The sequence below is a fragment of the Heterocephalus glaber genome, unplaced genomic scaffold, assembly GCF_053883595.1.
Source record: "Heterocephalus glaber isolate CG9 unplaced genomic scaffold, H.glaber_assembly_v1.0 deba00001460, whole genome shotgun sequence".
NCBI lineage: Eukaryota > Metazoa > Chordata > Mammalia > Rodentia > Bathyergidae > Heterocephalus > Heterocephalus glaber.
The window spans coordinates 4,541,385-4,568,471 of record NW_028258307.1 but is presented as its reverse complement, the minus strand read 5'-3'; the positions used below and the strand labels follow the sequence as shown (position 1 = coordinate 4,568,471).

At 48.7% G+C, this 27,087-nt stretch overlaps 1 protein-coding gene and 2 long non-coding RNA genes across 5 annotated transcripts in view; 2 read left to right on the top strand and 1 right to left on the bottom strand.

Annotated features, from left to right (window-relative positions):
• The window catches only part of Dpysl2 (dihydropyrimidinase like 2), a 119,599-nt gene extending 103,196 nt beyond the window's left edge, over positions 1-16,403 (top strand). For all 3 annotated transcript variants that reach the window (XM_004848375.4, XM_004848376.3, XM_087216784.1), the window contains exons 9-14: positions 4,570-4,726; positions 5,064-5,205; positions 7,373-7,543; positions 11,299-11,478; positions 12,205-12,370; positions 13,934-16,403. In XM_004848375.4, coding sequence (XP_004848432.1) covers positions 4,570-4,726; positions 5,064-5,205; positions 7,373-7,543; positions 11,299-11,478; positions 12,205-12,370; positions 13,934-14,025 — 908 coding nt within the window. In that variant the 3' untranslated portion in view covers positions 14,026-16,403. The remainder of the gene's footprint in view (positions 1-4,569; positions 4,727-5,063; positions 5,206-7,372; positions 7,544-11,298; positions 11,479-12,204; positions 12,371-13,933) is intronic.
• A 678-nt stretch (positions 16,404-17,081) lies between these two features.
• On the bottom strand, positions 17,082-19,924 carry LOC101711525 (uncharacterized). Its single transcript, XR_205412.3, has 2 exons — positions 19,474-19,924; positions 17,082-17,348 (listed from the first exon to the last, which is right to left on the bottom strand). It is a non-coding gene; the product is annotated as an uncharacterized LOC101711525 (long non-coding RNA).
• Positions 19,925-19,935: 11 nt separating this feature from the next.
• Positions 19,936-26,927, top strand: LOC147826877 (uncharacterized). The gene is made up of 2 exons (XR_015453361.1): positions 19,936-22,434; positions 23,629-26,927. It is a non-coding gene; the product is annotated as an uncharacterized LOC147826877 (long non-coding RNA).
• Positions 26,928-27,087: the final 160 nt, after the last annotated feature.

Here is a 27,087-nt window from a genome sequence, read left to right as displayed (position 1 = left end):
CTCACCAAGTCCCCAGTAGAAAAACAGAAGCAATGGGAGAGAGAGAGAGAGAGAGAGAGAGAGAGAGAGAGAGAGAGAGAGAGAGAGAGAGAACGAGAAACCCAGGGGAGAGATGATCTATGGCCAGCTCTTCCCAGTCAGTGCCTTCATTGGAATAGCACAGATGGAGGTTGAGAATTCCATGTGGGTCCTAATCCAGCTGCTAACATGATTAGAACTAGGATTCAGTTTTAGTCATCTCAGTTCTACATTTGTAAGACATAAAGGGTGTCTTTTAGGGAATATGTAGAAAAACTGGGGTCATGTATGTGTTGCTTGACTTGGGAATTTGAACCCCTGAATTCCTCCTTTTCCCTCTTTGTCTAGTACCATTAGGAGCAATGAGCCACTTTCACTATATTCGTTAATTGGACACAAAATGTTTTACAGCATCAGTACACATTACCTAGAACCTTGCCTCTTAGAAGTACTTGTCTAGAGCCTGGTATGGTGGGACACACTTGTAATGCCAGTGCTCTGGGGGGCTGAGGCAGGGAGATTGCAAGTTTGATCCCAGCTTGGGCAACTTGTGACTTAGTGTGACTCCAAATTTAAAAATTAATAAAAAGGGCGAGGATGCAGTCCAGTGTGAAGGCCCTGGGTTCAGTTTCCAATTCTGCCAAAAAAGAAGGAGAAAAAGAACAGGAGGAGGAGGGGGAGGAGAAGGAAGATGTAGTAGTAATACTTGTTTGGGGGCATCCAGTAGTGATATTTTGTGTATCTCTATTACCAGATCAAGCAGGGACTATAAATGCTCCCTTTACCGGAAATAGAATCATTGGTGTCTTTGAATTGTATTTGATGAGAACAAATTCAGAAACCTTGGAACCAGTTCGGAAAGCTCATCCTTAAGATGCTGTTTCCCTGGAACCACTCTGGGTGCCAAAGCCTGTGGGATGGGTCCTCTGACAGATGGGAAGGGCGGTGTGTGTCTTTCTGTCCGTCCCCATTGGCTTTCCACTCTGCTGTTGTGGCTACACTTTGAGCTACATCTACAGGGTTTTCCCTTGTTCCTGCTTTGGCTTTGTCCCTCTGTTTTTCACTCATGGGAAATGACTAACTGTTGGACATTTCCAAGTCCCAGGCTTGTATCTGTTCTTCATGAATGTGCTTGGGCCCCCAGCTGCTTGTGAATAAACATCATGCCTTTCCCAGCTCTGCTGGCGAGCCTGCCAATGGCTGGTGTGGGGTCACAGCCTTCAGTTGAGATTTTCCCCGGAGAGGAAAATCATGCAGCTCTACCGGCCACCAAGAAAGCGTCAGCATTGTGTTTAGAGAAGTGCAGAAAGGCCAAGTAAGCCATTCTGTGGTCTATAATTATTAGGGGTAATTATTTCTGGCATGCAACTCCTTGGTGTCTGTGGCCTTTCTAGGCTTCCTCACATAAAAGGGAGACTCTGAGCCTGGGGGTGGGGGGTCCAGGCCACTGGTGATGGGGTTGCAGTCCGTGGGTGGAGCTGTACTCCCTGGAGGTAGAGACCTTGGACATGATGGTGAATGCTTGCCCTGCTGTTGGGGGCTGAAAAACAGAAATAAAGTCAAGACACAGAACAAGGAACTCTGAATCCATTAGGGAGTTTGAACAGAGCAAAGAAATGAGCTTCAAGATGACCTCATCCTTCTTGTGCCCACTTCTTCTGTCCCTGCCTCCCCCGTCTTGACTTGGACATAGGGCACAGGTCCTTTCTCATCCTTGGCCTAAGGAGGCAGGTTGTGGTCCACAGTAGTCTTGGAAGATCTGCCCCGGTTCTGGATTTGCCAGAAGCTGAAGGTTGAAGTCATTCTTCTGCAAGGCGCACAGAGGGAAAGGTTTCCATGCCCTTGTCACACAGCTGCCACCCTGCTCTGTGAGCTGAGCTTTGCAGGGAGAGATGCAGCTCTTCATTGAAGTCACTTGGCTGTTGCTAGGACAAAATATTTGACGTTCACAATTTGAGGAGCAGTTTGTTTGGCTCAGGCTTCCAGTGGGTTCAGTCCATGGTCAGGTGGCTCCAAGGCAGAAATGACATGGTGGGAGGGCCTGGTGGAGAACTGCTCACATCATGGCAGGCAGGAAGCAGAGAGAGAGAGAAGGGAGGAGCTGGGGACAAGAATGCACCCTTCCAGGTCACAGCTGAGTGACCCATCTCCACCCAGGTCCCACCTGCTAACAGCACATTTAGCCATGAACTCATGATTGGATGAGTCCGCTGATGTGTATAGTGCCCCACCTCTGAACTTAGGAGACTTGAACACTGCAGATCTTCCTGGCACCAGCTCTTCCTGGCACTCTGGATTCCAGAGGACTGGGAAGCAGATGTGGGAAGAGATTGCCGGGCACGTGAGGATACTTGTCTGCAGATCTTCACAGACCATCAAGCTGTTTGTTTGTTTGTTTGTTTTTTTCCTCCGAGCACCTTTGGTCTCATGAACTGTTTCACAGAGACAAACCAAGAAACCTGCAAGGGTTTGCATACTTCTTCTCGGACTTATCTGAACTTCACTTTTTAACTTTTCACCTCAGACCTGGCTGGGCCGGGAGAGTTGGACCTAACCAGACCTGTTGTCTGTGCCATCCCAGCACTGGGCACCAGTGAGCCTGTGAGAACCACTGCTCCCTGTGCCCTCACAGCTGTCTGTATCTCATCAAGGGCTTTGGCAGCAGCAAGGCCTTCTCATCAGGTGGTGTTTTCTGGTTTGGGGTGAGCTGTAGGGGCCGGTGCAGCCCCCCCTGGGCAGGCCTTGGGGTCAGGAGCCTGGGGGTCCCTTGCAGGCGTTCTGAGCGTTGGCCCTTTTTTTCTTGGGTGCTCCCCCTGGGCGGGCTTGTCTGGTCTCTGGAGCCCACCCTCCCGCCTGGGGACTGTCCCAGGCTGCCTGCCTGGCCTCCAACGCACCCTGGCTGAACAGCGAACAGCGGCTCCTTTGTGACATTCCTGAGGCAGGAGGGGGCAGCCCCGAGGAGCTGGCTCCCAGAGAAGCAGGCAGAGGGTGTGTGGCCACCACCAAGCGATAAGGCTTTGAAATGGCCATGGAGAGCAAAGGAAGCACATTCCTGGCTGAGACCTATTTGGGCTTGAGGGCCCTGTCTTTGGAGAAGAGGGAAGCTCAGCTGGGTGGCATGGAGTGGGGCTCAGCCTTGCGGCAGGGTCGGGGGAGGCTGGGGGAGGTGAATTCAGTGCCCTGAGATCTGATTCCAGCTCTGGTGCCTTCAATAAATTATGGGATCATTTAATCAATTTAACATGCGTTTATTGATTGCCTACTATGTGCAAGCAGATAATTGATCTTCAAGGTGTTGATGTAAAGTAGAGAGTGAAACATTCATACTGGGTGATTACTGGAGTGGAGGATGGTTCTCAGATAGATGGTGTGATGCCTGAGGTGTTTTGCACGATGTTAGAGCAGATCTGCTTTGGATAACGAGGGTGGTAAATGTTTCATTGAGGAGGTTTGTTTGTTAGTTTTTAAACCCTTGGAGGCAGAAGGGTTGCTTGGGAGGATCTTATGTGAGAATGACGTGAAAAGGTTCTCTTGCCCCAGAGATCACTCTGGGAGTGTCCTGGGAATGGATGGAGAGGTGGGGATGGCCGTTGGGAGTCATATAAGCTGGAATTCCAGTTGGGAGGCTCTGTTGGAGTGAGCTGCGAGAAATGGTAGAGCTTTAATGGTAGAGATTTAAGGGATTGAGTGATTTAAGAGGCTGAAGCATTGGTGTTCAATGGGTATAAATGGTTCCCAACTTTCTGGCTTTCTGTGAATGGACAGAAGAGATTTGGGCATCAGGGAGCTGCGTTCTTTGTTCGATGCTGTAGTTAGCTGAGGTTTCCAGAAACTGAAATCCCAGTAGTGTAAGTGCACAAGGCTGTGTCACACTAACAGTGTCATCTGTGGAACTGATGCTTGTCATGGTGGCACCCTTCACATGGGGAGCAGGCATCCAGGTGTCCTTTGGGCAGATCTGGGGGGCTATGTAGCTTGCAAAGCCAGATGAAACCCCTTGGGATTTCCTCTCATTGGCTTTTAGCCAGAATGAGACCCGGCCTGAAGGTCTGTCGAGTGTGAGCAGGGAGGGTGAGTGATGGGCCTAGGATTTAGCTCAGTGGCACTGTGCCTGCCTTGCAAGTTTAAGGTTCTCAGTTCAATCCCCATTACCACAAAAACAGAGAGGGCAGGTGCTCAACGGTATGGTCGAGTCTGTTGATCACCCCGAAAGATGTGTCTAGGTGGCCCTTGGGAGTGGGTGCATGGAAGCCATCTGAGCTGGAGATTCTCACTGAGGTTGGGGATCAGCAGCCAGGAGGCAGAAGCCTGAAGGTGTCTGGGACACGTAGGGAGATGTGTCAACTCCCAGGAGCAGTGGACACAGGGAAACTTGCAGGCGCATGCGTGGTGTGGGAACCCGACCTCGCCACGTCAGTCTCCTCACCTGTGAGGCCAGGCTGCATCTCCTCTGAGGGAATGGTGGGCCTGGACGTGCAGGTAGTGCCTCCCGGGAAGCCTGGCCTCCTTCCGCGTGGTGTCAGACTGAGCTTCCTGTGTTCCGGTTGTCAGGAACCGTGGTGTATGGTGAGCCTATCACCGCCAGCTTGGGGACAGATGGCTCCCACTACTGGAGCAAGAACTGGGCCAAGGCTGCAGCCTTTGTCACCTCCCCACCCCTGAGCCCCGATCCAACCACTCCAGACTTCCTGAACTCCTTGCTGTCGTGGTGAGTCCTGGCATCTTGTTCGCACTTTTCATTCTCCTTCTCAGACCGAGCTGACCTGGTAGGTGATGACGTGGTGGCCAAGGACTGACAGTAGACTCTTATTCAGCAAACTGGGACCACTCAACAAGAGCAAGGAATTATCCTTGTGTCACCGTCCTGGGAGGGAGGTCCCCGTACAGACCTGGACCATTGCGATAGTCAACCAAAGGGGATGAATGAGGTGTCAGAGGGCCCCGCTATCACTGGTGTGATGTCCCCCCCAAATGCCTCACAGAATAGGTCGAGGCACACAGTGTTATAATGAAGCTGCAGCAGTGTGTTGTGTGTTTCCTTCCAGTGGAGACCTCCAGGTCACTGGCAGTGCCCACTGTACCTTCAACACCGCCCAGAAGGCCGTAGGAAAGGACAACTTCACTCTGATTCCTGAGGGCACCAATGGCACCGAGGAGCGGATGTCTGTCATCTGGGATAAGGCTGTGGTAAGGAGCAGTGGCCTTAGCCTTCACCTGCCCCCTCCTCTGTGGGTGTGGGGCTCATACTGGCCTTGAAATGCCAGTGCACAAAGTTCTAGAAGCTAGCGCTTGTGTGGTGGGATTTCTTAGGTTTGGAGATCCACAGCCACTCCAACAGTCCTTTTCTCCTAAGTATTATACATAACTCATCCTTCTCATCTATAGAGACTTCAATATGAAGTGTGATCAGAACATATGACGAATATCTAAATTAAAAAAATTAACGGGTCGGGGATTTAGCTCAGTGCTTCTGGTGCCTGCCTCGCAAGTGCAATGTCCCGAGTTCGATCTCTGGTACCAAAAAAAAAAATTAACTTCAGTAAAAGACATGTTGACACTAACCCTTCTCAAAATAGTCCCCGTTGCTGTGGACACACTTATCCCATAGTTCTTGCCACTTTCTGAAGCAGTTCTGGAAGTCTTCCTTTATCAGTGTCTTTAGTTGGGCTGTCATGGCTGCTTCAATGTCCTGAACTGATTCAAAACTTTTATTTCAGTTTCTGTCAGATAAAAACATTACAGTGTGCCCTCATCCCACTCATTTACTGGATTTGGCATTGTGTGACTTCGTGCCCTTCCCCAAAGTTCAAATGACCGTGAAAGGTAAACATTTTGAGAGGATTCAGGACGTCAAGGCAGCCACGACAGTCCAAAAAAAAGACTTTCAGAATTACTTCAGAAGGTGGCAAGAATGAAGGGATAAATGTGTTCAAAGTGACAGGGAGCATTTTGAGAGGGATCCACTCATTCTTTCACTGTAATAAGTTAAAAAAATTAAACATTCACCATATTTTGTGATCATGCCCTGTATGATGCCTGTGTGTCAGGAAAAAGTTTCCGTAGCCACCTGGTGCCCCTCAATTAACTCCGGAAAATGGCACTCCGTTTCCTCAAGACAGTTTTTGAGGGCCGTCTGGATTTCGCATTTCTACCCCAAACAGGCATCTGATCTGCTCAGTTGAGACAGACCCTGACCCTGAGCCTTTTCATTTTAATATATAATAACTGGTTTCCTGTTGTTTAGTGATTTTAGGTTATGTAAATAAAAATCACCTTGTTTCAGATGTAACTATAATAGACAGTTTGGCGACTGTCTTTTCATTTTTCGCCAATGCACAAACATGTATGGTATGAGCAAGTTGTAAATAACATTAGCACCACACATACTATTTATTCTATGGCCTTTTTTAAAAAAAAACCAATATATCATGAAAAAGTTTCTTCTTTACATACTTGGTTTTTAACAGCAGGCGACTCCATCGTAATGCTCAACAATAATTCACCTGTAATCCTTTAGTTAAGCATTTACTTTGTTTCTAATTTTTTCACTGGGACGAGCAACCCTGTAGACACATCCTTAATTATGTTAGTAGGAGAAATTTCTAGAAGTAGCATTGCTGGGTCAAAGAGTGTATATATATATATTTTTTTGGTCCTGGGGATCAAACTTGGGACTTTGCACTTGTGAAGCCGGTGGCGGAACCACTGAGCTAAATCCTCGGCCCGAGTGTGTATATTTTTAAGGCTGCTATTATATATTGTTAAAAGCTCCTTCCAGAAAGATTGTACCATTTGCTGTGCCACCAACAATGTATGACACTCCCAGTTTCTTCTTCAGGTCTAAACAGGTATTATTATTATTATTATTGTTGTTATGAGCACAAAAATGAAGGATTGCTGAATTGATAAGTGCATTCTTAGTCTGATTGTTGGACACTTATTTTCTTCAGCTGCTGATGAGAATGATTATTTTTCCAAATGCCAACTGGCCATTTGTATCTTTTTTTCCTCTCTTTTCTGGGCTGTACTGGGGTTTTCCTCCCTCTTAATGCACGCTCATTTCCTTGGCCCTTTGTTCTACTGAATTTTTTTAGGAAAGGCGATTGGCCCCCTGTGCTGTATAACTGTGTACCGTACATGAGACACGAGACACGAGGTTGAGACTTGCAGCTGTCTAGACTAGAGCTGTAGATCTGTGCCTGGATTTTATCGAAGGAGACACTTAAGTTGTGTGTATCAATATGTGTCCCTTTTTATTGCTAGATAGTGTTGAGCCTTCACCTTTGTGACCCTTGCTGTGTTTGTGTGCACACGTGTGTGTGTGTGCATGTGTGTACATGCGTGTGTTCTTCAGGTCACTGGAAAGATGGATGAGAACCAGTTTGTGGCTGTGACCAGCACCAATGCAGCCAAAGTCTTCAACCTTTACCCCCGGAAAGGCCGCATCGCTGTGGGATCCGATGCAGACCTGGTCATCTGGGACCCCGACAGCATGAAGACCATCTCGGCCAAGACACACAACAGCGTAAGGCCTGCTCACCATGTGGACTCAGTCCACGTGCAATAGTCACCGAAAGAACAGAGGGAGGGAGAGTCCCAGGGCTTCTAGATAGACCTCGCTAGGATGGGAGTGAACTTCTCCTTGGTTGTAACATGCAGTTTGCTGAGAAGAAAAACACCTATTTCATTTCTTTGTTTTTCCCCCCATTAACTTTATTGGTCCATTTTAGGTACACGATAGAGTTACAGTCATCATCGGGATCTTGTACCATGACATGAGTCTCTTGGTTCTTATTTTTTTTCCCCTTCCCCTGCCCTCCCTTCACCCCCTCCACCCTTCCCTATTTGCAAAGACCTTGTTTCCATTTTTTTCCTCTTCTCATATTTTTTCCTTTCCCTTTTTTCCCTTCCCCTACCCCTCCCACTTCCCCTGCTCTTTTAGACCTTTTCTTCCTGTTACACAGTATCAGTTATACATTTTTTAAATTACAATATTAAGATCTAGGAGACATTACCACAGATTTTACAGAATTTAAAAGGATATAGAAAGCATATTACAAAAATCTTTTTTGAAATAAATTTGATAACTTCTAAGAAGTCACTTAGAAGACAAATTAATGAAACTGACTCTGGAGGAAATATCAAATTTGAATAGCACCTATTAAAGAAAGTATATTCCTAGCTTGAAAACCTACCTATATGACAACAGCAGGCTCATAAACATTTTAACGGATAAATTATATCAAACAACTAAAGTAGGAAAAAGAAGGAACACTTCTCCCCTCATTTTAGGAACTCAACATTGTGCTAATCCTAAAACTGGATAAAGATAATAGAAGAAAAAAGTATGAACATAGATAGAAATTTGTTTAACAAAACAATTGGAAGTCAGATCTAGCAGGATGTAGAAAGTGGTTTTGTTATAGGGATGCCAGTGTTGGTTCAGCATGGGAAGATCCACCCCCAAAAGTCATCGTTTTAACAGAGGAAAGGAGAAAGCCGTATGATCCCGTCAGTAGTTGGAGACTATTTCATTTCTTTAGTGAGGCTGGTAAGACTGTCACTCGGATCTGTTGTAGTAGCGCAGTCTCCCTGTCCTTGGACTTTCAGAGTCTCCAAAATGACACTGAGATGTCAGACGCTTCTAGAAGCCAGGTCCCATTCCATTTCTTGGTTTAGTGCAGCACCTCTCGTGGTGCTTGATGCAAGGGACCTGTGTAAGTTAGCTTTCTGTTACTGTCACAGAGTACCTGGGAGAGATCAGCTAAAAGGAGAAGGGTTTACTGGGGCTCACGGGTTCAGAGGTTGCAGTCCGTGGTCAGCCGGCTCCACTGTTCTCTGCTTGAGGCGAGGTAGAGCACCCTGTTGGAAGAGTATGGTAGAGGAAAGCTACTCACGTCACAGCAGCCGGGAGGCAGAGACAGAAGGGGAGACAGAGGAGGAGACCAGGGACCAGATAGAAGGTCCCATCCCTGTGACCCACTCTCTTCACTAGATCCCACCTCCTGTTTCCATCCCTCCCAATAATGCCATCCACTTACGATTAATCCTCTCGAGGAGGTGCGAATCCCCATGATCCAGTCACTTCCCAGGAGCCTGTCAGCAACCAAGGCTTCAATACAACAAGCCCTTTTCAGGAACATTTTGGATTCCAGTTATAACACAGCCTAAATAAAGCTGTCAAATGTCCAATCCTGAGAGGCCCACCAGGCCCTTTCATTTTTATAAGCCACGTTTTCTCATGTCCGGAAACTGTAATGACAGCTGCTCTCACTGTCCTAAAGGAACTGATCAACTTTGACTTCTCCCCACACAGAAGAAGTACCCTCGGCCCCTTGCTCATGATTTAAGGTCTGCTCCTGCCTCTAGATCTGGGCCCCAGAGCTTGGGGTGCAATGTCTTGTTAGTGTTTTAGGGTCCTTAGCTGAGTTTGAAGGGCTCAGCAAGATTTCTGGGTGTCCTGTGATTAAAGAAGAAGTGTTAGATATCACTGATTGCTCACAAAAACTGGTGTCCCTATAAAACCGAAAAAGCATGGACCAGGGGAGATCTCTGGAGAAGTGCTTTGTGTCCTGACTTCACTTGAATCTTGAAGTGAATTCTTTTTTGGGGGGTTACCAGGGATCAAACTTGGGACCTTGTGGGGCCGGGGATTTAGCTCAGTGGTTTAGCTGCCTGCTGCACAAGCTCAAGGACCCGAGTTCGATCCCCGGAACCAAAACAAAAAAACAAAAAAACTTGGGACCTTGTGCTTGTGAGGCAGGTGACAGCACCACTTAGCTAAATCCCAGCCCTTGAAACGAATTCTTAATGAATAGGGAGGATGTTTGGGATGAAATTTAAAGCAGAAAGCCAGCTCTATAATATGATTCAGACCACCCCCTTTCCCCCGAGATGGCCCGGGACAGCAAGGACAGATGCCACCCAAGTCACACAGTGCTGTGGGCAGGTTCTGGCATCTCCAGGACAGGACAGAGTCCTTTGCTGGGTCCAAATCCTCTTTCACTTGGACAGAGGGGCTTGGGCTGGGACGTGTCTGGCTCCCAACTTCTGTGGCACCTGTGGGTGGCAGTTTGTTGGTGGCTTCTCTGAAGGCTGGTCAGCTCCGTATTTATAGACTTTGGCCTCCTTCCGTGCTGGCAGCGTAGCCAGTGGCCACACCCACTTACAATGTTAGATCACTGCGCTCGGGGTCTGCAGCAATGTCCTTCTGGTGAACCCGCCTATTCAGATGCGTCTAACTTCGCATCTCCCTCCATCTGTCATTTGAGCTTCTCCATAAAGGGACTGATGTTATTATCCCCAGTGGGAAGATAAATAAATGGAGGTGTAGAGAGCTTAAGTGACCAGTCTAATGTTACATAGCGATTTTGCGGTTGGGCCGGAATTAGAACCTGAAATTGTTCAGGCTCTGCCCTGCCAGACTGCAGCTTCTTTCTTGGACGGGGCTGGGTGGATAAAGTGCTGCCCTCCCTTGCAAGGCCCCTTCCCCAGAGGTGGAGACAGGCAGACAGGGCTCGTGATGTACGGCACAGACCACCTAGCTGGAGCTAGGACTTGGGTTCTCCGTGTGGACGGCAGGGGGCAGGGCGAAGGAGCGAATGTTCTGGAAGGCAGCTTGGTCCCTCTCTGCCCCATCCAGACCTTTCCACGGCAGCGCCACTGCCCTGCTTCTCCCCGCTGACTCTAAGAATGTTGACAAAGGCAGGCATGGTGGTGGCGAATGTCTATAATCCTAGCTCTCTGGAAAGCAGAGGCAGGAGGATTGCACCATTGAGGTCAGCCTGGGCAATTTAGTGAGTCTTCTCAAAATTTAATAAAACAAACCAAGGGCCGAGGATTTAGCTCAGTGGTTCCGCCTGCCTCTTAAGCGGAAGGTCCCAAGTTCGATCCCCGGTACCAAAAATTAAAAATAAAAAAATAAAAAAAAATTAAAAAACAAACCAAAAGAGGTGGGGAAGTAGCTTGGTGAAGGCCCTGGTTTAATCCCCAGTACCCAGCCTGCTGTGTGCTTGCTTGGCTTGGTGGGGAAGTCACTGCTGATAGGAGGAGTCGTTTCCTTGACATTTGTGTAGCATTTACAAACACACACTCGCCCCACACCATTCCCCTGTGCCTTTGGAGTTGTAGGAAAGCATTCCGTGTTCTAGACAGGGAAAGCAGGACACAGAGAAATGGCTCGGGTGGCAAGGGGCCAGGGACCCTGGCCCTGGGGCCGGCAGGGGTGCTGCACACTGGTCAGGTGTGCCTTCTGAGGCTGACCTTATGTCTCCTCCCCAGGCGCTCGAGTACAACATCTTCGAAGGCGTGGAGTGCCGTGGCTCCCCACTGGTGGTCATCAGCCAGGGCAAGATTGTGCTGGAGGACGGAACCCTGCATGTCACAGAGGGCTCTGGGCGCTACATCCCCCGGAAGCCTTTCCCTGACTTTGTTTACAAGCGTATCAAGGCCAGGAGCAGGGTGAGTGGCTTTGCTCTTAGGGATTTTTGAAATCATGCACTGAGTTCAGTCCCACAAAGACTTGTTGTTATTAAGCACGTTGAGTCAGAATAAAGAGATATGCATGGGGAGGGGTGGCTGGAAGAATAAGAACCTGATCTTTTCATTTCTGGGACAAAGTAAGACTGAAGTAGGTGCTCTGATAAGGAGTATAAGGTGAGGGTTAGGAGAGGGAACCGTTGTTGAGTAGTCATGGAGGAAGGTGTCATGGGAGAGGGCATTTTGAGTTGGGTTTTAAAGGTTAAGTAGGAGATTGTCAAGTCGAAGAAGGAAGCTAAATGAACTAGGTAGAGAGAATGTCATAAGCATGGAAAATGTACAGTGCACTCGGGCCGTGGTGAACAGGTCCTACACACCAGCCCACGTGGACAAGGCTGCGATGGAGTGGTGAGAAAATTACAGGGAGCATGAGACTGGAGAGGAAGTTAGGGGCAGATCTTGAACCTGACAGCAGAACTCCCAGCATGCCTGGGTGATTCGGACCCGGGATCAGGTGGACTTCAGGGACAGGTCATAGTGTTCGCTCTCATGGAAGAATAACCAGTGGCCACGTAGTGGGGAGCTGGGCCTGCTGCCCTGCACTATGCCCTGGTTGTACCGGACACTGGGAGAGCCCTCTGTGCCCAGGAACGCGGGCCCGGGCGGTGTCCTCAGGCGCGGCCTGAGCGAGGGCGCTGTGTTTTGCAGCTGGCGGAGTTGAGAGGGGTCCCCCGCGGCCTGTACGACGGGCCCGTGTGCGAGGTGTCCGTGACGCCCAAGACGGTCACCCCAGCCTCCTCGGCGAAGACGTCTCCTGCCAAGCAGCAGGCCCCACCTGTGCGGAACCTGCACCAGTCTGGATTCAGCTTGTCTGGTGAGCGGGCCAAGGGCAGGGCCAGGACGCGCCTGTTACCCACACGTGCCCTTCCAGCACGTGGCCAGCGGGGCCCCAGAGCCTCGAGATCAGTTCATGTCACGCCCGTGCCATGATGCCCCATCGGTGGCGGGGATGGCTTTCATATGCTGTTGCCAGGCATGGTGGGTCCCGTCTGTAATTCCAGCCCAGGGGAGGCTGAGGCAGGAGGATCACCGCAAGTGTGAGGCCAGCCTGGGCTACATAGTGAGTTCAAGGCCAGCCCAGATTACTTAACGAGACCTTGTCTCAAACCAGAAGGGTGCTGTTGGAGCTCGGGGCGTGGAGTGTGGTAGCTCAGCTGTGGCTGTCTGGTCTCATCTGCATGACGGGTTTTACAGCGCGGCTCCCTGTCGGGCCTCTGGGAGGGCGGGAGAGTGGATCTCTGCGGAAGCTTAGAGCCTGGCCATTGGACGCCTTAGCCATTTGCTTGATGGAATATGTGCTTTGCCCTGTGAGAGGACGCGGCTCACATCTCGGGTCTCCGTCCTTCCACTCCCTGCCACCCCTCCCTTGGCTGTGACCGCCCCTTCTGTTCTCCCAGATAGGCACCAAGTTTGTGCTGTGTTAAACAGGGTTCATGAGGCGGGTTTTGCTTTTTCTTACCAGATCTACTGGTTTTTAGAAAGCTACCGTATGTGCCATTTTTGGGTTCCCCATTTTCAGAAAGTGTCATAAGAGTGAATTATAATTTTCTCATAAATTGAAATGGCCACCGTGGTATCCACACTCTCTTTTCTCTTTGGACCATTCGAATCGAAGGCTCACGTTGAGGGGGCCCCCTTATCTGAAAGGCAGAACCATTTTGGATTTTAAAAAATTCTGGAAATTTGAAAGTATTTCCCTCTGCACAGTGAAACATCTTGGATAGGACCCAAGCCTAAACACAGAATTTCTTTCTGCTTCACGCATACCTTATCCACCTAGACGGGGTGTTCCATACCGTAGTTCTAGTGCACCTGTGTTCCTGTGGTGACCCTGTCCCAGGAGTTCAGTTGCAGAATTTTCCACTCATGCCATCTTGATGCTCACAGAGTTTTAGGCTTCGGTTCTCATCCTGCGCTGCTGTTGCTTCTCCTTTTTCTCATGCAGAGGATGAGGGGAGCTGAGTGCCAGGGAGGGCAGTGTCTCGAGAAAGGCTGCACCTGTTTGACTAACAGAAGTGGAGACCAGATGGAGTCTGAAGCATAGGGGCTTTTGTTTGTGTTTTGGCAGTACTGGGAAGTGAACCCACGGCCATGCACGCGTGAGGCCGGTGCTTTCCCACTGAGCAGCCTCCACAGCCCATGAAATACAGCTTTAATCTGGCTTTATCAGTTAAGGAGCCCGCCGATCCCGAAGGGCCACATCTACCCCGTGATGCTCGGGCAACCATGGCCTATCTCCTTTCCCCAGTGTGAACATTTCCCGCGCTTCTGAGAAAAGGGCAGAGAATGCGCCTGGCCCTTCTTCCCCTGGGCCGGGTGGCCTGGGTTTCAAGCTGTGGATCCTCACGTCTCTCTCTCTCCACTTCCTCCTCTCCAGGCGCTCAGATTGATGACAACATCCCTCGCCGCACCACCCAGCGCATCGTGGCGCCCCCTGGTGGCCGTGCCAACATCACCAGCCTGGGCTAAGCTCTTGTGCCCACGGTCCGCTGGGGACAGGGATGGGACACCCGAGGACATTCTGAGACTTCCTTCTCCTTCTCCTCCTCCTCCTCCTTTTTTTTTTTTTAAAGAGCCTGTGATAGTTGCTGTGGGCAGCCAGTTCCTGGGGCTACCCCTGGGGTCCCACCCTCTGCCTCTCACCTGGAGTTACCGAATTCGCGCACCCACTTCCCCACCCACCCGTGAACACCACACCCACGCCTAGCACCCGCCCTGGCCCTGCACGGAGCTGCCTCCGACACAGAGGTGTGTGCGCCACAAACAGCAGGTCCGGGCTCCTCCGCTCCGCCCTCCGAGCCAGAGCCAGCATCTTCCTTGTCACGGGGAGGATACAGTGAATCGCCCTGAGCTGCCTTTTTGTCTTTGCTTTTTAAATTTTTAAGAAGGCTGTTTTTTCTCTTTCTTTTTTTTTTCCTGTGGGGCTGGGGGTGGGGTGGGAGAGAGTTTTTTCTTTTTAAATATTAAATTGGAAAGTGATTCAGTGTTAACACGGGGTTTGAACTGGACATCCTAATGATGCAATTAATTATGCAACCATCATGCTCTCCGAGTGGTTGGCAAAGTTGCTTCGTCCCTCCCGAGCGGCTCCCGAGCGGCTCCCGAGCGTCCCTCCCCTCCAGTCTTCTGAGTCAGCTGTTGTGAAAGGGCAGGTTCCCTCTTGGCCTGGGTTTTTGCAGTGGATTAGGTCTTTTGAGGATTCTCCTTGCCACGTTTCCACCCCTCTCTCTTGCTCTCTAGCTTTTTGGTTCATGAATATTTCAGATGGCCGCGTCTGCCTCCTGTTTCCCTGGCCCTCGCCGGAGGCTGGGTTTCTCCCTCCTTCCCCCGAGGTCTTTTCTGGTCGCCAGGTGTCCCGGGTCCCGGTCAGAACCCGCCGGAAGGAAGGACTTCCCTTGCCCGGCTGCCCCCACCCGTGTCTTCCCGGTCCTTGTCAGACTGGTGCTACCGCCCACGGTCACGAGTGGTGCGTGCGAGGTTGTCTCTTGCCAGGTACGGGATGGCTGGTTCTCACCCATGCCAGCCCCGGGCCAAGTCGGGCCTCGAGGCATGGGCACCCAAAGGGTGAGGCGGTGGCATGTTGAGTGCTTTTTGAAAGAGTCCGCCCAGGCCCGGGCAGGCAGTGCCCAGGCCCCATGAAGGATCTTTGGGTTCCGGAATATACCAAGGTTTCTCGCTGTGGGGAAAACACCATATTTTTATCTTGTCCAGTTATTTCAAAAGCGATAATGCAGTACAAGGTGGGCTTTACAAACTCAGAAATCCCTTGGGAAATTTGGCTGAACGTCCATGTTACTTTGCAAGAGAGGAAAAAAAATCTGTTTTATGACCCATGGGTCATGTCAGGGCCGATTGGGGAAAAAAATCTTCCAGGTGGAGTGTGTGGACAGTAGAGATCACAGGGGACCTTGGGCCGCGCCCCTCCCTCCTGCCTCAGTGACCCCTTTGTGCTGGCCGCCTGCTTTCTGCCCCTGCTGACCGCCTCGAGTTTCTCTCCAGACCCGTGTGCAGGTTCTCATGAGCAATGTCAGGTTTGCGGGCTTCTGTGAAACCAAATCGGCTTTTGTAAAGCGTGACATCAGAAAGTAGGTCATTGTCATTACTGTGACCCTTGTCTCTCCACACGTTTTTGCCTTTGGGGTTTGTGGTCGGGGTTTTGGTTTGTTGTTGTTGTTTATTTGTTATTTGAAAGGTAAATTGCACTTTTTTTTTAAAAAAAAGGAATTGGTTGACTTAATATATTTGCTTTTTTTTCTTCTCACCTATACTTAGAGGAAATTGGAACAAGTTGGAAAAGAAATTTTTGTTTCAATTCTAAGAAACACATGCAGCTCTTCAGTATTCGCTCCTCTTCCTGTCTTTCCCGTACTGGGCCATGGTAATTTTGGTTGTTTCGGTTATTTTCTTAAAAAAAAGAAACCACAATTCTAAACCCGAAGATTCCCGCAGGCTGTGTAAGCATGTTTACCTGTTGGCTTGCTTTGTGTATCTGTTAATGAATGTCATGTAAATGCTAAAATAAATGGACAGTGTCTCAGAACTGAGTAACTGCAGTGACTTGATGCTCTAAACCAGTGTAGGATTTAATACTAGGTGGCTTTTAACCCTTGAAATTGTGATTGTGACTCATGAGTGGAGGACCTTCCAGTGCTAAAGCTGATCATGTGTGTAACCAGAGAAGTTCTTTTGTTTTTTAGTTTTTGTTTTTTAGTTTTGTTTTTGTAACCACTCACTGTCTTAATGGCAAAATAATTATGGTAAAACAACAAGTCTCGTGTTTATCATTCCTTAAGAACTCTGTGTTATATTACCATGGAACGCCTAATAAAGCAAACTGTGGTTGTTTCCGGGCCGTGTCTGTATTGAGATGTCCCGGGGCGAATGCTTGGCTTCCAGAAATGTTTCCCCTCCAGAATGGGTCATGGGAAGCCCCGGGTTCACTTCTCTTTGGAGGCTGTCCAAATTCAGGAGTTTCCAGTCTGCCTCACAGGTTGCTGTGTGCCGTGACTGTGTAGACTTCAGCCTGGGCCTCTATGGTTGGGCTGCAAGCTCAAGTGTGAATCTGGAGAGCTTGAAAGTCACTCTTTAGGTGAGTGCCGTCTCCCCTCTGGGCTCTGGGCCTCTCCCTGCCTGCGGCTTGTTCGCCCTGCAGAAGCCTCAGGGTGCCTGGGTGCATGGAAGATAGAAGACAAGGTGTGTGGACTTTACCTGTGCCTCTACGGAGAGCTGGCAGGAAACCAGGCTGGGTGCTGGGTTTCACGGTCACCCTGTTCTCTGACACCAGCATTGCGTGAAGAGCACTGTGTGAAGACGTCCTTGCTTGGGCTCTGTGGGCTCATTCTAAGGGTGAAGTCATTTTCTCTCTCTCTCCCACTTCTTCCTCTGCCCAACCCCCTCCATGGCTGGGGAGCCCAGGGCTTAGTGCTGAGCTGCCCCCCAACCCCAACCCCTTCTCCCTTTTTGTTTTCTGTCCAACCCTGTCCAGACAGGATATGGGGTGATTTACAAAATATACACGATACGAGAATTTTTATAAACAGTGTTGGTGTGGAAGGAAAATAAGAGTAAGAAAAATAAGATAAGGCCCATGTGAATTAGTATACAGTGCTCTGACCCCGTGGGCTTGTTAGGGAGCTCTGTGTGCAACAGCATTGATAGTGTCCAAAGAGAAAGCAAGAAATGAGGTCTTCAGAAGAAATCCAGCAGATCTGCTCCTCATTTCCAGGGCAAAGTCCTGGGGCTGGCGCTGTGATGCAGTGAAATCAAATCTGTTCAGGAGAGCAGTGATGGACCTGCGACAAGAGATAAGACAGACCTCAGACCCACAGCACCTCCATCTCCTGTTCCCATCTGGGCTTGTCCGGCCCCCAGGTGGGCCTGGGGCACAGCCCAGCGTGTCCATCCTGTCCTGCCCAACCCCTGGCTCACGGCTGCCCGCTGGGAGGCCATGGTGCAGCCAAGCCTCAGCACAGCAGGGATGGCCTGGAAGGGGCATCCAGGCTGTGGCTGGGGGCCTCTCTGCTCCAGGGTGCAGGCGGGAGGGTGGGACTCGGGGGAGGGAGCAGGCAGCTGGTGGCCGTGGCTGAGCACGGGCCAGCCATGTCACTGCTGGTGTGGTTGACTCCAGACGCATTTTAGAGTGCACAGGAAAACTGAGCGGAAGCTTGGCTTTCAGGCCACGCTTTCTCACCTTGGCCTCGGTTGGAAGCCGGCTCAGGCACGTGTTCTGCGTGGAAAAGCAGAGCTATTCCTTCCCCACCCACTGAGACAGGAGTAATAAGCCTGGTTGGGGGTGCTGGTTAGGAGTTCCTTTCAGAAAGCCGTTACCCTCTGCAGAGCAGAGATGATGTCTTCGCTTATTTGGGGGTGAAGTGGGTGAGGGGGACTGGGGAATGGACCCAGGACCTTCACACTGAGCTACATCCTCAGGCCCTTTTTATTTTTAAGACAGGGTCTCATCAAGTCTCCCAAGTTGCCCAGATGGCCTCAAATTCGCAATTCTCTTGCCTCAGCCTCCCAGGGAGATGATATCTTCTGCCCAACTGAGTTCTTAGTTTAGGACCCGGGACTCAACTCCCAGCTCAATCCCCACCTTTCTTTGCCCTGTGGAAAAGGGCAGGCCTGGAATGGGGTGTGGCCAGTGCAGAGCAGTGTGCAGAAACAGCAACGGACAGAGCCCTAAGTGTCTCCTTCCGAGATGGAAACGATCAGTGATTGAAGACAGGATTGCCCGGGTCTGCGGTTGTTGTCAACAGCAACCTGCTGATTAACACTTCGACGATCACAGCTGCCATTCACCAGGTGAGCCGGGTGCTCTTCTAAGCGCTGCACACCTGTTAACTCAGCCCACCTTTGCAGCCACTCGGAACATCGTTTGTGCAGTGGGATGGGTAAGAACAGAAGCTCCGGGGATTAAGTACCTGGCTTAGAGACAGGCATTGAGTCTGCAGTCTGGAGCCCACGCACGCGGTCTCCACACTCCCTCGTTTATAAGGGAGGATTTTGTACCACAAGATGGCATTTGTCAAACACACATTGCAAAATATTTTTTTCTAAATCATGAGAAAAAATGATTTGAGTATATATAAGTGAATGTCAGAGGGGCCAGAAAATATTTTGTTAAAGACAAGTGAACATCTTTGAGACATCAAGAAATGATGCCCTTATTAAGTAAGATATGGACAGCAAGGTAAATAAAACAGTGGAAAAGCATTAAGCATCTCAGGTAGATCCAGAAGTGGAGGCAGGAGCTGAATCTCCTTGCTACATGGTGCTGTCCACCGACGACTCGAGTAGGAGAGGAGTTGGTTATTTGACAAGTAGAGCAGTGGTGTTTTAGCTGGCTTCGGCTCACCATCTCCAGGAGGGAACTCCTGTTTGCAGGGTGTGGGGAAAAAACAGATGAAGGGGCCAGAGGAGGTGGGCTCTAGTTAAGAAGAGACGAGGAAGCCCACACAATACAGAGCCAGGAGAAAAATGGCCCCGGGGGAGGACAAAATGTGTAAAGGGAAATTAGTAATTGGAGTGCATTGTTTTCCAGATAAGATTTGGGAGAGCTGTGTTGGTTTGGTGAAAAATTAGAAATGTGGATATACACAGATGTGTATAGAATTAATTTTTTAATGATTCCAAAGGAGTAAGTACAGTGTTGTCTGTGGCAGTGCTTTGGGAAGGGCCAGAGACCTAGGTGCGTGAACGCACGGTCATTTGAGGGAGATTTAGCTGCAGGTGCCACTAGAAGGGCGACAGGCAGGGGGCGCCCTTAGCAAAGGGGGTCGGGGGAAGCTGTGGCCTCGGCTTGGGGCTGGACACAGTGAGGGGCAGAGGCGGGCCCTGGAGGAGTTGAAGAAGGTCAGATGCTAGCTAGCGCTTAGCAAGTTTTATAGTTAAATAATTTATTACGTGGAGGTCACTCACGTGATTCGCGCTGGCAGCAGGGCCTGTCCTCACTAGCCTCACACAGCAGCCTTCACCCTCACGAGCTTCCGCCTCCCACACAGACCCGGGCCAGCTGGTTTGTGTAACCTGGCGGGGTGCAGGGCAGAGAGGGGAGCCCGTGACCTTGCCCCCGCCATGACCTTGACCGCGAGTAGCTGTTCTCAGCCTTCTTCGCGGCTCCCTCAGCTCTCGTCTACACACGGGACTGCGCTCGAGTTCTTAGATTTCCTGAACAGGTTTGGTTCCATCGAGGCACCCTCGCCGCAACTGCAGGAAAAAGGGGCGGGGCAGGGAGACTCACAGTCCCTCCCGGGGGACCAGATATGCAGCAGGCTGGACCCTGAGGCCTCCCTTTCTGGTGCCCATCGTCCCTGTTTTTTTCCTATCGTCGCAAAGCGTGGGCAAACTGATCTGCACCTCCAGAGGGCGGGGATCGCCCTGTCCCCAGAGGAAAACGCGCTGTTCTGCTAATTCGTGTACTGAGCTCCCTCTGCTGGAGGGAGGCACATCTTTTTCCTCTTTTTTTGGTGGTTTTGGGGATTGGACCCAGGACCTTCACACTGAGCTACATCCACAGCCCTTTTTAAAATTCTGAGACAAGTTCTCCTAACTTGCTAAGTGGCCCAGGGTAGGCTTGGATCTGTGATCCTCCTGCCTCAGCTTCCCAGAGTGTTGCAGGGGTTACAGATGTGCATCACCACTCGCAGCTTCTTCTTTATATTTAATCGGTAGAGCGTAGCCAAGGCCTGCTGCACTCCTGAGGGCTGGGGGAGCGCGGCCAGAGTCTGCTCACATGGTCATGGTATCTCACTCGCCCCACTCGGATGTGGGCCAATAGCTCTCAGCTTCGTTTCTCACTCTCAGGCCAGGGTCTTCATCCGCCCCCCCAGCACCCCCTTTTGGATGCCACACGCTGTCAGTCTCATGTCTTCCAGCCAGCAGCCTCCCCCCACACAGCCTCCCTCTGTACCCCACCAGGGCCCCGTGGGAGCCACCGTAACCCATACTGGTCACCTCAGTTTCCGCAAAGCCGTGTCCTCCACTTGTACCGAGGGGCCCCTCCTCACTCCACCAGCCGCAGCCTCTGTGGCAGTCTTAATCCAGAGACCAGGGATGCCCCACGGCAGCACAGGGCCTCCTAAGGACTGTCGATGATCACTCGCTGGAAATCCATGCCATGTGCCAAGCCATGGGGAACAAGAGGTGATGGCCCAGCCCCACCTGCCAGGTTGAATTTCGCCAGACCCAAGCACTGTCAAAGCGGCTGGGGAGACCTGGTGCGCTACCCTCATCCTGTTTCTTTCCCAGGTACCGCCCACCCAGGTGTCCCTCTGGGCATCTGTCCTCCTCCGCTCCTGACTCTTAGCCACCTCCCACCCCGAACCTCTCTCCCTGTATTTCACAATCAGTAAACCCTGCTCATATCCAATAGGCCCCTCACTTCACTGAATACCTTTCACTTCCTTGCCTTACACAAAGCCTGGTCTCTTTTCTAAGGAGAGAATCCCACTGGTCTACTCCACATCTCGGCCTCCACAGTCTTCAAGATGGGAGGGGGCTGAGAGCTTGTTCAAGCCTCCATTCTCTGGGTGTTAGTTTTGCATTGCTACAACAAATTGCCTAAGACAGCTGTCTCATAAAGACAAAAGGGTTTGCTGCCCATGGCTCTGGAGGTTCCAAGTCCAGGGTCAGGTGGCTGCATTTGCCTGGCCTCTGGTGAGGGCAGGAGTGGGCATATAGGAGCAGGTGTAGGAACAAAGGGTCACATCTTGAACCGGACAAAGCTCCTCTCCCAAAGCTTACATCATGAACCCATCAATGAATCAGTTCATTGATATTGTCGGAGCCCTCACGAGCCAATCACCTCTCAATGTTTCCACCTCATGGGAACCAAACCTTCAATACATGAGCTTTGGGAGGACATCTCAGATCCAAACCATAACGATCATATTTGCTATTATATGTAATCTAGAGGAAGTTCATGGGAAGATGTGAGCAGATTATACTGCAAATACAAATTTATATAAAGAACTTGAGCATCCAGAGGGTCCTGGTATCAGGAGATAACCAGGATGAGTGTGTATCTGATTTTAAAAAACTCTTCAACTTATCACAGGGTCTGGCTCACAGGAGGTATTTAAAATTGTTCTGGACTTAATTGAGCTAAATGCTGTAAGAAACAAACATTTATGTTCTTTCAGCAACATTTAAAAAATTGGCAGTACCTGGGCTTAGATGCCGGGGAAGAGAAAAGGAGAAAGAAAGCGAAGGTGATTCTATCCTCATATTTCCTTTGTGTCTTTTCTTATCATCCTTTCCCCCAACTGGCTTTACATTTCCAACTGTTTTCCCCAACCAGGAATGGTTGGTTACTTTGGAAAGTAAGATAATTGGAAGAATATTTGAAAGGAACTACACAATCCACTATGTACAGAGCTGCTCTGAGGCTGGCTGGTATGTCAGTAATATAACAGGAACTGTTTGAGTTGCAAAAATAATGATTTCTCCTCCCAGAGCCTCACATGCTAATTAGGAGTTTTTATTTCTCAAGTTTTCTTCATTCATTCTCCACTTTATCTAAATGAAATCTCCTTATTGTTCTCTAAACACACAAGTCTTCACTTCCGTTGTTCCATCCCATCCCCACATCCAGTGTGGGGGGGATCTTTTGGCAAAATAATGTTTCAGATTATGCTCTGAGAGATGATGTGCATTTTCCTCCTTGTCAGTTCTCTTCTCTGAAGAATGTAAAGATTTGCAGAAAGCACTACAAACCATGTTGTTCAATGTTATTTTCTAGCTCAAGCAGTGAGCTCTTGCACAAAGAATGAAGCTGAAGTTCTGAAGTTACAAGGTAGAAAAGGAGGTAATGGAGAAATCTTATAGAGGGATCCAGAAGAACCCTGCACTGAGGGAATAATCAGAAAATATTTGCACCAGGTATATTTATATTAGTTGACTCAATAGCACTGAGTTATTCCTTGTAACAGTCTATGACTTCTAAGACATTTGGGGCCCCAGTTACACATCTATATGTATTTCTCTGTCCTCACAATACTATTATTCTCCATTTTTCTGTTCATTTCAGTATCTAATGATTCTACTATTGGTAATAATTTTTAATACTACTAACAGTACATACAAAGTAGAAATTGTTAAGCCTATTTTATGGATGAAGAAACTGAGGTAGGAGAAGTTAAATAATGAGCCCAGCTTTCTATTTCTGAAAAATGGGAAAACTGAAAATCTGGGTATCACGGACTTTCTGCTTAGTATAGAGAGGAGGCAGAGACCAGTGGGTAGGAGCGTGAGCGTTGCAGCCAGGTGCATGGATGTGCATCTTCACTTAGCCATCTCCTAGCTGGGTATGTGGGCCAGTCACTGGAATTCTCTGGGCCTCAGTTTCTTCTCCTGTAAGGCAAATAATGATAGTCCATATCCATTGTTGTGAAGATACACTTGAAACAGTGCCAGGCCCATGGGGTGCCTAGAGGGTAGAGTGACTCTGACATCCAGGGCACCATTAGCTTTTCCTTCTGGGATCTCTTATGTAACCATAGCCAGTGTTGCTCTGTAGCTGCCTCCCAACCTTATTTTAAACGTGACTGTCAGCTTCTTAAGCAGAGAGTCATGCTTCATCTGTCCCCCATGGCATTAGCATAGTTTCTTGCACAACTACATGCTGCACTACAAAGCAGGCAGCATAGTGTTTAAAAGCAGAAATATTGGCACCTAATTAAGCAGGACTTGGATCCAGGTCTGTCTCTTGTTGGCTGGGAGCAGGTGACTTAACACTCAGTATCACAGCTCCTTTATCTGAAAATTGGTGAATTATTAGTATTTTCTACCTTGTGCAAGGGGTGAATTGAAAACTGCAGTGAATGCTTTAATTAGAAAACATTACATTAAAAGACACATTGCCGAGAACAATGAGATAATTGCGTTTGAAGCCAGGGGAAATATTTTGAGTATTTTAAAGGAGAATAATGGTAAGGTGTCTTTTACTGTAATAAACTATTTTATTTATTTAAACATTCAACATAGTTTTAGATTACCCCTTGTTGATCAAGCATTTATGGCAATTTCTGTCAAATAAAAATATTATGCTGTATCCTCCTCCTCTGTATTCACCAGATTTGGCACCATGTGACTCCTGGCTCTTCCCCAAAGTCAAAACGACCATGAAAAGTAAACGTTTGGAATCAATCTAGGACATTGAGGCAGCTATCACAGTGAAATCAGACACTCATGAAAAAAGACTCCCTGAACTGCCTCGGAAATTGGCAAGAACAGTGGACTAAGTGTGTTTAGAGTGAAGGGGGAGGGTTAGGAGGGGGATTAATGGCCACGTGTCTTTTACTATAAAACAATTTTGAAAATTCAAACATTCATCGAATCTTCTGCTCACAGCCTGAAAGTTTACAGTGAGGATGGAGGAAGAAACTGTACTTTGTTGTGACAGGCCTGGCTGAGGAGCAGCACCCTGCAAGCGCTGGCTCTTGTTCTTTCCTTCAATGGTGCTGTCTTGTCTGCCTTAGCAGACTGCAAGCTTCATAGAGCAAACAGCCATCTTCTGTCAGTGGGTACCACAGCAGCCGTCTGTTTTTCACTACGAAAATCCCGGTCAGGAGGCCGTCCCGTGTCTCTTTTCAAAGTGGCCACAGTGACCCCAGCTCCTTCCAGTCCCGGAAACCACTGTCCTCAACATGTGGCCTCCAGGGTTCGAAAAGAAGAGGAGAGGAAGATTCCAAGCCAAGCCTGAAAGTGGACACACAGTTTTTTGCTCACATACTGTTGCCAGAATTAATCTATGACTCACCTACATGGAGGCTTCTGTGTGCCTAGCAAGAGAAGGAAATGGTTTGGTTAATACAGCGTCGGCTCTGTCATCACAGGCAAGAGTGGATCCCTAAAGGAGAATTGGGGTGACAGAACTGGGAGGGGGTGGATGCTGAGCAGGAAGACACACCTGATGGGGGACCCTCCGGTAGCCACAGCTTGCTTCCAAGGCCCAAGTGTCCCTTCCCTAGATAACAATCATCACTTTCATCTCAAGAAAAATGGCTTCCCAAAGGGTGCAGTGCAGCCATTTATAGGAGCCTCCACGGATTCTGCCTGGATCTCAGAGCTGTCACGGACACAGGCCAGCTCCTGACACAATTGTCCTCTGTGTTTCCTTCCTCAGTTCCCTCCATCAAGGGCATATTTGGCATGGAGCAAAGCTCTATAGGTGACCGTTTGTGGAGTTTCCCCCAACCCAGGCGCCCAAGGGCCAGGCCAAGAGAGTAGAGAATGGATCACGTGAGGTCTCAGTGAGGAGGAAAAGGCAGCCTGTAAGCCGGTCGTTGGGACCAGTGCCATGACCAGCCATCAGCCACAACATGCACCGGCAGGAGGATGTGGCCACTGAGGGCTTGGAAAGACTTCCCAAGGGCTTCCTTCAGAAGCATTAAAAGTGAAAACAGAATTTTAAAAAGTGAAGTCTGACCTGCAGAGGAGTAGTTCGAGTCCTTGTGAGTCCTTGTGAATCTCGGGCCTGCTTGGTCTCCAGAGCTCTAATCTCATCTTGGAATTTAAACTTCTTACATAAGCTGCTTTGGAGCTAAGGTGACCAGAGGTCTTGCTTCTCTGGTCCCAGTCTTTGTGCCTCCTCTGTAGGTGTCTTAAAATCAGTTTTTAGGGATTCATTTGCCAATCGGATGTGGGGTTGATTATTGAAAAGCTATGATTCACACAGGAAGTCTTATTGCACTTCCTCTTCCTTGTCCCCAGCTCCTGTCTTCTCCACCCCATCCTGGACTCCGCATTCTGCCCCTCAGGTCCTACAGAGATAAACCGTCCCTTGCCTGGCCGCATTCCTGTCTTCTCTTGCCTTTCCCCTCTTTGGTGACAGTCAGACACCAAATAGTCTCTGCCCACAGTATTTGTTGGTTTGGAATGGCAGTTCGCACAGACTTCCAGTAGATGGCAGCAGTGGACGAGCCACGCAGGCGGGAGTTTCGGAACCTGGAAGCGGCGCGACCCGAAGTGGGCTCCCAGCAAGCCCGGGCTGCGTGCGCTTCCATCCGGTCTGGGTGACTCCAAGTGCGCAGTTATCTACAAACGTGAAGTTTGGGGTGTAGATTTAGCAAGTCACTGGACAGTTTGATTATTCGGACCCAGGCCACATTAAGATGCTCTTTCTATGAGAGGAAGATAACCCGGTTATCAAGGGGCCACGAGCAGACACCGTGAGAACTGGGCCCTTTACATCTGCACAGCGAGGGAGGCCTATGAAGGTGCTGTCCTTCCAGTGACCGGTCAAACTGGCCACACTTCCCTCCTGCCCAGCATAGGATGATGGGACAGTGGGATGTCACCCAGCACGCTGCGAGTCCCACGGCAGAGAGGCCGTCTGTTCACTTCCACATCCCAAGTCGGTCGAGGCGTTTTTGCAAGGTGGGACAGGCAGCACAGTCATTAGCGGCTTATATGCCATGGAGGCAAATTCATTTGTCTGTACAGATTCGGGAGTAGCACCCTAGGTGGATGGGACATAGGCCAACTCACTGTTTTCAAAAACTGTTTAAAAACAAATGTAATATAAACAAAATTTAAAAAAATATAAAAAACCAAACAAAATACATTTTGGTATACGCACATACATATATATTCATGTTCATCCCCCTAGCTGGTCCATTTTGTATATATTGTAAAGAAATATTTTTAGTCATATCATTTTTGAATGATTAGTTAGTATTCCATTCTACAGAAGCATAACTTATTTAACCAATTACCTAATCTTGGGTAGTTATATTGGTTTTCCTTTTTCTATTATAATTAATTATTACTGAGCACATTTGTCTATAAATCTTTTTGTTTGTTCATGATCATATCCTTAGTGCAAATTATTAGAACTTGAATTCTTCAGTCTTTGGTATGCATTGTCAAAATGATCTTCAGAAAATATATATGTGATTGTTCTCATATCCTTATCAACACGGAATATAATTTAAATATAATATTGGCCAATTTGGTAGACAAATGTATTCTGTTTTTGTGTTGCTTATACAGCATTTATTTGATTGTTGTTTCTTGTTTTTATTAGCCATTTGTGCTTCTTCTTTGTGAATGGTATATTCATATCAATGGTCCATTTAAACATTATAGTGACCAATTATCTTCTCACTGATTTATATGAACTCTTTGTATATGGGTTATAGTTATCTTTTCTTTTCTTTTTTTTTCCAGTACCGGGGATTGAACTCAGGACCTTGCACTTGCAAGGCAGACACATTGCCACTGAACTAAATCCCTGGCTGAGTTATCTTTTTTCTATAATGTATTTGCAAATATTCTCTGATTATCATTTGTTTCTTTAAAGTGTGCTAATTTTTAACAGCTTTATTGATGTATAATTGACACATAATAAACTATATACTTAAGGCATACAACTTGATAAGTTTTGACATGATACTTTTATGAAACCGTCGCCACAATGAAGGTAATGAAGATATTAATCACCCCCTGAAGTTTCATTGCACCCTATATCATTCCCCTCTCCAAGGTCCTTCAGCTCATCCCAGCCAACAGCTGATTTCTTTTCTGTTATTA